We start from the raw sequence: 13,460 nt of genomic DNA, 5'->3' as shown, positions 1-13,460 counted from the left end.
CGCGCGGGCTGGGAGGAACTCGGCGTCTCGGCCTCGGCGGGCGGTCGGGCGGACGAGCGCGCGCCCGCGTTGAGGGAGGCGGGCCGCGCGCGCCGGTGGGAAGCGTCCGGCTGCCACAGCGCCAGCTCCATCGTAGTCGCTGCCGCCCGGGTCCCGCTCGCCCCTCCTCCCCGCTCCCCCGCCCGCCGCTGCCCGGGCGCATGCGCCTCCGGAGCTCGAGGGTCGGCTTCGGGTGTGTGGTGGCGGCAGAGCGGAGCTGCGAGGCCCGAGAGTCAGAACCTGGGGGAGAGGGATGGTCTCTGCACGGGGGGGAGCCGGAGGAGCCGCCGCCGCTGCCGACGCCACCGCCGCAGCCGCCGCCGCCGCCGCCTCCTCGGCGCCCGCCTCCCGGCGCTGACGGGCTCGTACGAAGCCGGCGAGGGGGAACCCGCACCAGCGGTCGCCAGCACACCGCCCAGCATGGTCCGGGAAACCAGGCACCTCTGGGTGGGCAACTTACCGGAGAATGTGCGGGAAGAGAAGATCATCGAGCATTTCAAACGGTGAGTGACACGAGGCCCGGGGCCGCGCTCTCTTCTCGGGCACCGCTGCCCACTCCGGCCCGTTGCCGGCCCCTCCCCGTGCGCGGAACTGGTGAGGGGGCCCGGGCCAGACCCACGGACCGGTGCGGAGGGCGCGCGGCTGCCTGGCCGCCTCTCTGTCCCCGTCGCGGCGTTGGGCCTCGGCGGAGCGGGCCCGGCTCCCACCCTCTCCCTTCCCAATAAGGAGGCGACTGTCGCTCGGCCTCATCGAAGCCGGCGCCGGGAGGGTGTTCTCGGGCTGGCCAGCCGACGGTGGGGTTGTGTCCTTGCGCGCCGCTGCCCGGGTTCGGTGCGGCTGTCCCGGCCAACACGCCCGAACCGAGCCGCCCCTGAGCCGGGACCAGAACCCCTACCCCGCCCCGACAACCCTCGGCCCGGCCAACTCCCGAGTCCCGGAGCAACTCCCGCTCCTCACCCTGCGGACGCGTGGATATGTCTGATCTAGAGAGGGTTTTGTGCGAAAGGAAAGGTTATACAAACGGAAAAGTCTTGGTAGGTGACATGGGGGCATCTCGGAACTGGAAAGACACTGCTGGATTCTAGGGATCTCTCATGGAAGGCTCACAGACCTAGAAACTAAATGGACGCAAATGTTTCAGATTCTCCCCACCTTGTTTTGGGGGGTTGGGCGGAGGATGGTGTCCGAGAATAAGCTGGTGCGTTTGTTTCGGCTCTTTCGCCTTCCTGCCTTCAGCGCTCAGGGGTCCCTGGATGGGAAGGACGGTGGTGACCAAGCGCTCGCAGAGGAGGAGCCGCCTCCTGCAACAGAGTCCCCGCCGCGCCGGCCCTCCGGCCTCGGGGTCTGAACACTGGGCAGCCTTTATACGGCTGCTCCCCTCCCACCCAGAATTCCTACATGAGTGGTTAAAAAATGCAAGCCTTTTCAGGTTAAATGTAGCTCTTCTAGAAAGATTTTTCCCAGAGTGTATTTTTTGTTCAGGGGTAGTAGGGATAGTAAAGGGTAAATGTTCTTGATACATTTTAGTTACTTTAGTAGCGTTCAGCATTTGTTTTTATTTTGTGAAATCACTGTCTGCCATCACTGATGGAGCCCTCGGTGTGAAATAACCGAAAATGACGCTTTACTGAACAGCGATGTAAATCGAGAGGACCGTGGCAGATACGTGATAGTCCTCAGAAATGACTGTTTCTTCCGATATTCAAGACCTCGGAAGCTTTTAAGTTTGGTTTACTTTTAATTCCTCTTACTATCTAGTGAGTGAAGGAAATTATGGAGCGCCCTTATTAGTGAGTCACCATGGGAAAAATAGGTTGCGTCGCTCGCTCCTGAGCAGCTTGGATCAGGAAATGGAAGCAGCGGCAGCGGAGCTCCGCTCTTTCAAATGGAGGATCATTGATTCTGTTGGTGGTTGCTGTTACTGGGGTATTAAATCTTCACCGCTGGAACGCGCGTCTGCGCGTGTCCGCGTGTGAAAAGGAGCCTGGAATAGTGAGGCCATTCATAACCCACTAAAGCTGTCCTCGGCTAGACTGGAGGAGGCGCGCTTCCAGGGACTCCCGGTGTTTACTACGTTGTGCTGAGAAACCAGGCAGCGGGAAGGCAGGAGCGAAAACTCCCCTGTGTCCCCTGTGACAAAGGGGAGATCTCGGGCTCGTGGGGAAGCAGATGGGAACTCGCTCCCTGTCGCTGCTCCACCCCTTACCCCATACGGAGGCCCCGTATCTTCAATGTTTTGGTGGAAAAATCATTCAGGCGCAAGATTATTGGAGTGGAAAAGCCACTTAGATGCGCTTGCTTTTATCTTCTTGCGGACCTTCTCTGTAGGTCTCCGCCTGGGAAATTCGTAGGCACCGACGTGCAAACACGTGCATTGCAGCATTTGCTTTGCCCCTCAGTGTTACGTGGCCAGAAGTGTCATTTCGGCATTATGCAGATTCTAGAAACAGTGTCTGCCTGTCGCGGGCAGTTTGATTCCTCTGGCGAGATGAGGGGTTCGAGAGGAAAAAGGAAGTCATCCGAGGGAGTCTTGGAAGGTTTTTTAAGTAGATGGTGCTGCCGTCCGGCCTGTGTGAATGACTTTCTAAAATGGCGGCCAGGACCCACTTTATGTGGGAATCAGCAGAGCTGATCTCAGAATGCACAGAGGGAGGAGCGGGCGGAGGATGCGAGCTGCCTTGGAAGGCGGAGGTCTGCAGGAACGTTTCAGTGTTAAAGACGGTTTAGCTGGCACATTGCTCAGGACTGCATTTAAAGCAGTGTGTTACCTATTGCAGAGCAAAAGCAGATGCTATTGATAAAAGCAGATTATCTTAAAACTAAGTAAGACCACGTGTCCCTGACACTCCTTTATATTTTTAAAACGACTTTTGAGAATTTTAAACAAATTTGCTCATATCTTTGGATAGATAGTGCATTCTTAGTGGGTTTAGAGAGTGTAAAAAGGTTTGCAGAAAAATCTTCCCTTTACTCCAACCCTGGGAATTCCAGTTCCCACCCCCCACCCCCTACCCCCCTAACAGGTAATCTCTATGTCTGGCTTCTTGTTTATCCTTAAACGTGTACAAGAAATATTCTTGCTGATCCAGCTGTGGCGCTAAATGGACTTTGTTTGGAGAAATTCAAGGTCTTTTATCCTTATTGTAGAGAACGTTTTGTAAAATGTGTGATTGCTACAGGGAGGGAAGCTAAATGTGAATAATTTAAGTGAAAGGGATAAAACAGTGGTTGCACCAGAATGGTAGCTTTGCAAGAAAACTTAAGAATATTCACTTCTGATGTCTTAAAGAAATCATAATGAGAAAAACTATGCCTATACCTATACTAAGACTGAGGTTAAAGTACCTACTTTCACTGTTTTCCCTAGCTGATTTCAACATTAACTAATAACTGTTTTATGGGATTAAGTAGTGTACACTGGGAATACATTATATAAAATGTTTCAAAATGAATGTTCTTGTAACAGTGATTAGGCTTTGTAGTAAGTGTTTGAATTTTAAAGAATGATTCAGAGACAGCTTTGGGAGCAGGATAGTTGAGAAGCATTTTGGAATGGGGGTCGATCAGAGCCAATTCTTTATTTATATTTTGATGAGTGTTTGGTAGGAAATAGATTGAAGGAAGCTTGCTGATTTGGCTTTTTTCTCTGTGCCGAAGAAAGACCAAACCTTTAGAATGTAATCAGAACATTTTCAAAATTTGGCTTTACCTTCCTGCAATAAGAATAATATAATGTGCTCATTATTTTAACAGCATTCAAAATACTGATTGAAAAGAATTAAGTATTTCTGAATCAAATTTTATTTAACAAAGATCCATTGCAGAGACTGAATTTGCACAATAGAGAAAGTCCTCTCCTTTGTATGGTGTGTTAGCTGGATTGAAGGGGGGATGGGAGGAGTTATACAACAATTGGTTGCTGTCTTAGTTGTTAGAGGGAGAGGTGTGTGTGCTGAGGCGATTCCCTGAATTAGAATGAGCCAATGAATAAAACCCTTTAGAAGAAAAAAAATTCTCTGTATTTTATTTTCAGATTTGAAGTAAATCTTATATTCAGGTTCTTCCCATCCATTCTCAGTTCTAAAGAATAGGTTGAAGATCTTACAGAGGTTGAGCAAGGTAGTAGTTCATGTAAAATTTTTGTCAAAGAATGAAACTCAGTTTTACATTACGTGAATTTGGATAGCTTTACTTCTGGGACACAGTAATAAAGTATTGTGGTAGAGTTTCCTTATCCTCACATACTCTATGACTAGAGATATTTTTAGACTAAACAAATTTGACTCATCCTAGCCTGCATGACTGCTTTATGGTTTATTCTTTTAGGCTGAGCCGGTTTCTATGAAGAAACACCTCTGTTTCTCAGTGTTATAATTTAGAATACCTATTTTCATGATAGGCTTTTGCTCATTAAAACAATGAAGTAAAATACTTTTATACTTATCTTGAAAATTAGCATTAAAAATTAACACAAAATGCTTGAAATTTTGTATTTTATTTCCTGAGTTAGAAACGCCCCTGGCAGATTGGAGGAGAACAGAGGGCTCAGTGCCAAGAAGAAAGGTGTTTGACTTGTATAGAGGGCACCTTTTTCCAACTACCTTTCTTGTAGACTGATTACTCAGGTGTTTGGTATGCTTATGAAGAGATTTCAGGCTTGAATTCGGAGACATTTTTAATCTTGTGAGCACTAATGCTTTGGAAAGACGTACAGATGTTACAGGGATAGTGGTAATTTGAATTTTTTTTTCCAAATAGTCTTCCAAGTCTCATTTTCCCCTTAGTTTCAAATTTTGCTCAAATTTTTTAAAAAATTGAATTTTTTGTGAAAACTAGCATATTCCGATTGGGAACTATGTGGTTTTTTTTTTTTTTTTTTTTTTGCTTTTTCTTTTAAGAGTCCCTAGTGTTTGAGCTGTATTAAACTACTCCACAGTATTTAGAGTAAACATTGCAGTCTGAAAATACCTTGAGTGTATATAGTCGTTAAAATTGTGCTCCCAAGTGTCATTATTGGATGCTTTGAAATAAATTGTTGTTCATCAACTTTAAATAGACATATATTAGTCTGTTGAACAAGGAGACTAACTGAAGTAACACTTTTCTATATTAAAAACACTACTATGTGTTTTGATTTTTTTCTTTGTTATATGCCTTCTATCTGCTTATATTTTGAGTGAAAATAGCATGCTCTGTTGTGGAAATCAATTAGGATGTTTAATCAGCTTATTATAAATTATATAATTTTGGGTGCTGTCTAGCTGGTTTTTAGTATGTGGAAGTATGCTTTGCAGTGAGGTGTTCTTGGTGTAATGTTAAAGTATTGAGACAGTCACATTTTTTTCCCCTTACATGTGTCTCTCTCTGCCACGTTGAAAATTTTAAACATCTTAAAAAAACCCCACAGTGGTATGTCTCTGTAAAATCCTAACTTAAATTTAGTGAATTCTTGGATTTAATTACTTAGGATTTCATTTTGATTATAGGATGAATTGAAATCTAGCATGTTTAAAGATTTTTATTATATGAAACTGCTCCATTTCTTATAGTTAAGGAATATTTGTGGAACATTCAAATGGAAAACACTTAATATTACTTTTGTTTTATACTTGGTGCTAGATTTTTGGTCCAGCATTAAACTTCGAGAGTGTGTGTATGTCTTTGTATCTTTGTATTAGATGCTGACTTTCGGTTACATTGACAAATGAAATGAAGATTTTTCTGGTTATATCTTGTATTGACTTTGTTACAGTCTTAATCATGCTTATGCACAGTATATGTACTCTTATGTATAATATATTTATAGTTTCTTTGGGCTTTCCTGGTGGTTCAGATGATAAAGAATCTGCCTGCAATGCCAGAGACCTGGGTTCCATCACAGGATTGGGAAGATCCCCTGCAGAAGGGAATGGCTACCCTATCCAGTATTTGTGTCTGGAGAATTCCATGGACAGAGGAGCCTGGTGGGCTGTAGTCCATGGGGTTGCAAAGAGTTGGACAGTACTGAGCGACTAACATAGTTTGTTTGATTCTTAAAATAGACTCAGTGATTTTTCTTTTTTTTAACTTTCACCCAATCATTTTATTCCTTTTATTTAAAAACTAAAATATTTGTACTCTGCTTAAAAACATTTTGTATTTTACATTTGACATATAGTGATTTGCATCTTTTGTAAGTCAGTAAATTGGTAGGTATGAATTTTTTGGGGGGCATTACTTTTTTTAAAAGAATAATAGAGCCCACTAAAGAATTTGGTTGTCAACTTTTTTTTTTTTAAGATTTATTTAATTATGTATTAGCTATGGTAGGTCTTCGTTGCTTCAAGCAGGCTTTCTCTAGCTGTGTCTAGTTGTGGCAAGTGGGGGCTACTCTTGGCAGTATGAGGGCTTCTCATTGCAGTGGCTTCTCTTGTTGAGGAGCACAGGATCTAAATGTGTGGGCTTCAGTAGTTGCAGTGCATGGGCTTAGAAGTTGTGGCACACAGGCTTAGTTGCTTCATGGCATGCAGGATCTTCCCAGACTAGGGATTGAACCAGTGTCCCTTGTGTTGCAAGGCAGGTTCTTAACCACTGGACCACCAGGGAAGCCCTTCAACCATTACTTTTTAAAATCCATGCTTCATGCTGTCTGCATTAAAGACTCTTTTTTACTCAAGATTTTAAAAATTTTCTTAAATTTTTTTTTCCCCCTAGGGGAGCTGCATGTTGTGGCATGTAGGATCTTAGTTCCCCAACCTTGGAACCAACCCATGCCCTCTGCAGTGGAAGTGTGGACCCCTAGTCACTGGACTGCCAGGGAATTTCCCACTCAAAATTATTTAAGTCATCTGAGATTAAAAGAAAAAATATTTTAAAAGTTTAGCACTTTACTATATCAAAAGGATATTAGATTACTCAATGAAAACTATTGCCATTTAGACCAGAATTTAGGAGGAGGTACTTAAATTTGGCTTGGAAAATACTGTATCTTTATTTTCACTAACTTCTTATCAGAATTTAGCATTTCTGTCAACTCTTAACTGTATCGTGGTGTAGTACCAGCATGGTAGTATGAGCAGTACCTGTGATGATCACCAACACCAATCAGATGTATTTTCGTATTTCACATTATAGTTGTTGCAGATATCGTTTATGCTCATCACAACTTGAAATGACAATAAACTTTTAGACCTGCTAAATACTTCTATTTAATGCATTAATAAAGATGTGTACACACACACACACATATTTGTATATATGTATGTATATGGGGGCTTCCCTGGTGGCTCAGATAGTAAAGAGTCATCCTGCAGTGTGGGAGACCCGGGTTCAATCCCTGGGTCAAGATCTGTGTCTATGTATGTGCAGATTACTGCAGACAGCATGAAGCATGAATCTCTCTCTGTACACACACACACACACACACACACACACACACACACACACGATACTGTATGGTCAATCTGTGTTGTGGATTACTTTTAAAATTCTACCTTGGAGAATCTGAACATACACAAAAGTAGAAAAACAGTAAATTAATCCCGTTTACCATCATTTAGCTCCAGTGACCCATCAACCAGGACCTGTTCTGCTTTATGAGGAAAAAGAAAGCACAGTAAGGGATGGGGAGTGATGGAGGTGGCAGTGATGATGAGGGCCTCTTTGAAAAGATAACATTTGATTCATAGGAATGAAGACCAGTCCATATAACTAGATCCACTGCCTAACTGTTATTTTTTTCATTTAAAATTTATTTTGAAATAGTTAAGGAAAAGTACAAAGAATTCCCACATTCCTTTCACACAGATTCCTCAGTTGTTAGCATTTTGCCACATTTCTTCCATTACCTTCTCTTGTTGTCTCCTGGCATATCATCTTTTCACCCTTATATTCTCCAGTGTGTACCTCCTGAAAACAAAGACACTCCTGCATTTCACCATACAGTATTCTCAGCCAGGAAATCAACACTGGTATAACAGTATTACCCAATCCATAGACCTCATTCAAAGAATGCCAGTCATCCCAGCAATGTCCCTTTTTCCTTTTTGATCCAGGATCCTCGCCAGTACCATGTATTGCCTTTGGTTGTTGGGTGTCATCCTTCTGTAATAGTTTCTTATGCTTAATTCTCATGTGCCTCATAGTCTTAAAGAACGTAGTTCTTTTAGTCTGTAGGCTGGCCCTCCACCCTTGTCTGTCCAGTATTACCTTGTGACCAGATCAGGTCTTGCTTTGTTGCCAGATATACCACAGAAATAATTCTGTGCTTTATCAAAATATGGAAACAGTATGGCTTCATCCCACACTGGTGATGGTAACTTTGATCACCTAGTAAAATTAGTGTCCTCACTATTTTCCCACTTTTATTTGATTAACATTTTATGGGAAGATATCCAATATTGTACTGATAGTCTTTTCCATCATCAGCCCTAAACCCGGTAGCCTTAACATCCTTTGATAACTTTTTTTTAATGTTTCCATTTTTGTTTGGCTGCATTGGGCCTTAGTTGTGGCATGTGGATCTAGTTCCCTGATCAGGGATTGAACCTAGGCTCCCTGCACTGGAAACTAGGAGTCTTATCTACTGGACCACCAGGGAAGTCCCCTCATTGTTAACTCTTGACTGTATTATATACTGCTGTGATTGTTGCCAAATGATAATCTATTACTATGATTACTTCTTCAGTAATTCTGCTGTAGGTAAGAATTTTCCATATATATATTTGGAAATATATGTATATATACATATGTAAATGTATATATTTATACATATGTACAAAGTATAAATATATATATTGAGAATATATATATATACATTTTGAATAAAGGTGAAAGAGGAGAGTGAAAAAGCTGACTTAATACTCAGCATTCAAAAAATGAAGATCATAGCACCCAGTCCCATCACTTCATGGCACATAGATGGGGAAACAATGGAAACAGTGCAGACTTTATTTTCTTGGGCTCCAGAATCACTGCAGATGATGACTGCAGCTTGTTCCTTGGAAGAAAAGCTATGACCAACCTAGACAGCATATTAAAAAGCAGAGACATTACTTGGCCAATGAAGGTCCATATAGTCAAAGATACGGTTTTTCTGGTAGTCATGTATGGATGTGAGAGTTGGACCATAAAGAAAGCTGAGCGCCAAAAAATTGATGCTTTTGAACTGTGGTGTTAGGGAAAACTCTTGAGAGTCTCTTGGACTGCAAGGAGATCCAACCAGTCAATCATAAAGGAAATCAGTCCTGAATATTCATTAGAAGGACTGATGCTGAAGCTGAAACTCCAGTACTTTGGCCACCTGATGTGAAAAGCCGATTCATTAGGAAAGACCCTGATGCTGGGAAAGATTGAAAGCAGGAGAAGAGGATGACAGAGGACAAGATGGTTGGATGCTGTCACCACCTCAGTGGACATGAGTTTGAGCAAAGCTCCAGGAGATGGTGAAGAACAGGGAAGCCTGGCGTGCTGCAGTCCATGGGATTGTAAAGAGTCGGACATGACCAAGCAACCAAATAACAACAATATATATTTGGAAATATGTGTGTACGTACAGACACACATATATATGATTTCCATTTTTTTCTGTAGGTTTTAATTCAGGGCTTGCTTATTTTGATACCCAAATCATTCTAGATTTGACCAGTGGGAACCCCTTCAAATTGGCTACTTTGCTCTTTTGCTATCTCCCCAGTATTCTCTTAAACATTTATTTCTGGCAACAACAAAGGCTTATCTTGTATTTTCCCTCTCCCAGTCCTGGAATCAACCATTTGTCCAGGAAACTCTTGGTTCTTTTCATGAGGGATGATATTTAGAAACCAAGATCTGGGTGCAAGTTTACTCACTGGTACAGAGATAAGAGGATGTGTATTGTGTGTGTATATGTATACTACCTCTTCATTGACTACACTAAAGCTTATGACTGTGTAGATCACAAGCTGGAAAATTTTTAAAGAGATGGAAATACCAGATGATCTTACTTGTCTCCTGAGATACCTGTTTGTGGGTCAAGAAGCAGCAGTTAGAACCTTACACAGAACAACTGACCTGTTCAAAATTGGGAAAGGGGTATGAGAAGGCTGTATATTGTCACCCTGCTTTTTTAACTTCTATGCAGAGTACATCATGCAAAATGGCAGGCTGGATGAATCACAAGCTGGAATCAAGATTGCAGGGAGAAGAGTCAGCAATCTCAGATATGCAGATGATACCACTCTAATGGCAAAAAGTGAAGAGGAACTAAAGAGCCTCTTGATGAAGGTGAAAGAGGAGAGTGAAAAGGCTGGCTTAAAATCCAGCATTCAAAAAACTAAGATCATGGCATCTGGTCCCATCACTTCATGGCAAATAGATGGGGAAAAAATGGAAGCAGTCACAGATGTTATTTTCTTGGGCTCCAAAATCACTGTGGACAGTGACTACAGCCATGAAATTAAAAGATGCTCGCTCCTTGGAAAGGTATGACAAACCTAGACCACTCAATCCTAAAGGAAGTCAACTCTGAATATTCATTAGAAGGACTGATGCTGACGCTGAAGCTCCAATACTTCGGCCAACTGATATGAAGAGATGACTCACTGAAAAAGACTGATGCTGGGAAAGATTGAAGGCAAAAGAAGAGGGTGGCAGAGGATGAGATGTTATCACTGACTCAATGGATGTGAATCTGAGCAAACTCCAGAAGATAGTGAAGGACAGGGAAGCCTGATGTGCTGCAGTCCATAGGGTCACAAAGAGTTGGACACGACTTGGCAACTGAGCACCACCACCACCAAAATGTATGCATATATATACATTACATGTACCACTATGTCATATATTTAAAAGCTATGTTCGCACATGTTTCAATACATGAGGATTCTTTCTGAACTCCCCATTTCCATGTTTATAAACTGCTTCTCAGACAGTGAGAAACCTGACTGTTGTTATTCTCAAAATATTTGCTGCTTTACCTAGTCATGTTCTCAGTGTAGCCAGTAGCCCAGCCACTCTGCCTCATCTACTTTTGGGCTCCTCGCCCCTGCTGCCGCGGCATCAGATCCCCTCCTTCTTGCCTGTTCTCTTTGAAAACCGACACTGAGGGGAGGTAGAAGGCAAGGCAGGGAAGGTGGAGCTGGAAATTACTTGAATGTTTTTGTCTTCAATTTTTTGCCTTATAGGAGACAACTTGTGGATGGATGAATCACCTGCCTCTGGTGCCATTTGTAGGCAGATTTAGAGCAACCTCACTTTTTAAACTGTTGGTTTTGATTCTACTTCCCCACTGACTTTATGACATGAGGTTAATCACAGGATCAATATGAACTGTATTATATGCTTAGTCATTCAGAAGAGGGAGTGGTAAGGAGCTTGTTTTTTAGGAGTAACATTAGGTCCCATCACTGTTCCATGTATTTGGGTGTTAGTCATTCACTTTATGTGATATCTCAGCAAATTTTGCCCTTGCTCTATTTCCCCCAAACCTTACTGACCTCAACCTTATTTCTTTTTTTGTTTTAACTTAAATTTTTAAAAATTAATTTTAAATTAGTAAATTTTAATTTAATTTCTTAATTGAAGTATAGCTGACATAACCTTATATTGATTTCAGGTATACAACATAATAAAATGATATTTGTATATATTGCAAAATGATTACCGTTAGTTAACATTCCTCATCATACATAGTTGTAAAAACCATTTTTTTTTTCTTGTGATGAGGGCTTTTAATATTTACTCTCATAGGAACTTTCACAATGCAAATACAGTATTAACTACAGTCACTGGCTATACGTTATGTCCCTGTGACATTCACTTTATTACTGGAAGTTTGTATCTTTTGAGCCCTTTCGTTCCACCCATCTCCACACTCACCAAGCGCTGATCTTTTTTCTGTATTAATAAACTTTTTTTGTTTTAAAGAATTCCCATGTAAAGGAGATCAAATGGTACTTGTCTTTCTCTGACTTAATTCACTTAGTATTCTGCCCTCAAGGTTTACTCATTCTGTTCCAGATGTCAAGATTTCCTTGTCTGTGGCTGAATAGTATTCCATTCTGCGTGTGTGTACATACATACACAGCCCACATGTCACATTTTCTTTATCCATCCATTGATCTGCGGATGCAGATTGTTTCCGTATCTTGGCTTTTGGTAATAAATGAATATTGCAGTGAACATGAGGGTGCACATATCTTTTCAAGTTAGTGTTTTTATTTTCCTTGGATATATACCCAGAAGTGGAATTGCTGTCATATGGTAATTATATTGTTAACTTTTTGGTGAACCTCCATACTGCTTTCCATAGTGGTGGCACTCAACTTTCTTTTTCCCTCTCCCTCTATACTACTTTTTGTCCCTGTCCAAAGAATTGCTTAATAAATTAAGAACTGTATTCCTTTGCACAAGCCCTACAATGTGTATAGTTGGTACTCAAGTTTGTAATTGCTTTAAGAATCTTTTTTTTTTAAACTCAGGCTCTAAATAAAATACATAAGATTTATTTTAAAAATTTTGTTGAGGTATAATTTGCATACAATAAAATGTACCTGCTTCAAGTGTTGAGTTTGTTGAATTTTGAGTAATGTAGGCATCCTTGTAATCACCACCACTACCACAGTCAAGATACTATATTTATTTACTTATTGATGGACATTAGACTATTTAAATTTTTTTTAAATCTGTAAGTTTTAATCTTTCTTTATAGCTTAATTTGTTGGAAATCAGGTTGACTGTAGTTTCTTACAGCATGTGTTTTGCTGATTACATTTTTGTCCTGTGGTATACGTTAACATCACTTTTTGTCCTCTCTGTTTCCTGTAAGTTCAAAAGGGCCTATTTTTGAATATTTGATAACTGTGTTTCAATATAATTGGTTTCCTTGTAATTCATGCATTTTATTTTCCTTATGACCCCATGGACTGTAGCCTGCCAGGCTGTTCTGTCCATGGAATTTCCAGGGAAGAATACTGGAGTGGGGTGCCATTTCCTTTTCCAGAAGATCTTCCCAACCCAGGAATCAAACCCAAGTCTCTTGCATTGTCAGGTGGATTCTTTACCACTGAGCCTTTAATTTAATAATATTCTGAGAAAGGGTTTATGGGTTTCACAAGACTGTCAAAGCAGTCCAGGGAAAAAAGTTTAAGAAACATTGGTTTAGGCAAATCATTAGGTTAAGAGTAGAATGCTAGCAGTATATTTAAGTACTGATTTTAGCCTTGACCTAAAAAGGTTGAGGTTAAAAAGTTAATCACTGAAAAACTTTGACTTGAAAATGAAATGAAGTAGTGTCCTTTGAATAGCTTGATTTTTTCCCTCTTTTTCCTCATTGTAAACTTAGATTAGAACTGCTCTTTTTCTTGTGGGAATTTTTTTCTGTTTTTTTCATCCTCCTCCCTCCCCCATTTATCCTAAAAATCATGGAATCTTTAGGTTTTTAGGATTATTCCTTTTAGTCAGCT

The 13,460-nt window shown here is 41.4% G+C and overlaps 1 protein-coding gene across 1 annotated transcript in view; it reads left to right on the top strand.

The window, feature by feature from the left end:
- The first annotated feature begins 459 nt into the window (after nucleotides 1-459).
- Nucleotides 460-13,460, top strand: part of SPEN (spen family transcriptional repressor) — an 87,764-nt gene continuing 74,763 nt past the window's right edge. The window contains exon 1 of the mRNA XM_068985974.1: nucleotides 460-542. Coding sequence (XP_068842075.1) covers nucleotides 460-542 — 83 coding nt within the window. The remainder of the gene's footprint in view (nucleotides 543-13,460) is intronic.

This window comes from Capricornis sumatraensis, chromosome 14 (assembly GCF_032405125.1).
Source record: "Capricornis sumatraensis isolate serow.1 chromosome 14, serow.2, whole genome shotgun sequence".
Classification (NCBI taxonomy): Eukaryota; Metazoa; Chordata; class Mammalia; order Artiodactyla; family Bovidae; genus Capricornis; species Capricornis sumatraensis.
This window is presented reverse-complemented; position numbering and strand designations above follow the sequence as displayed.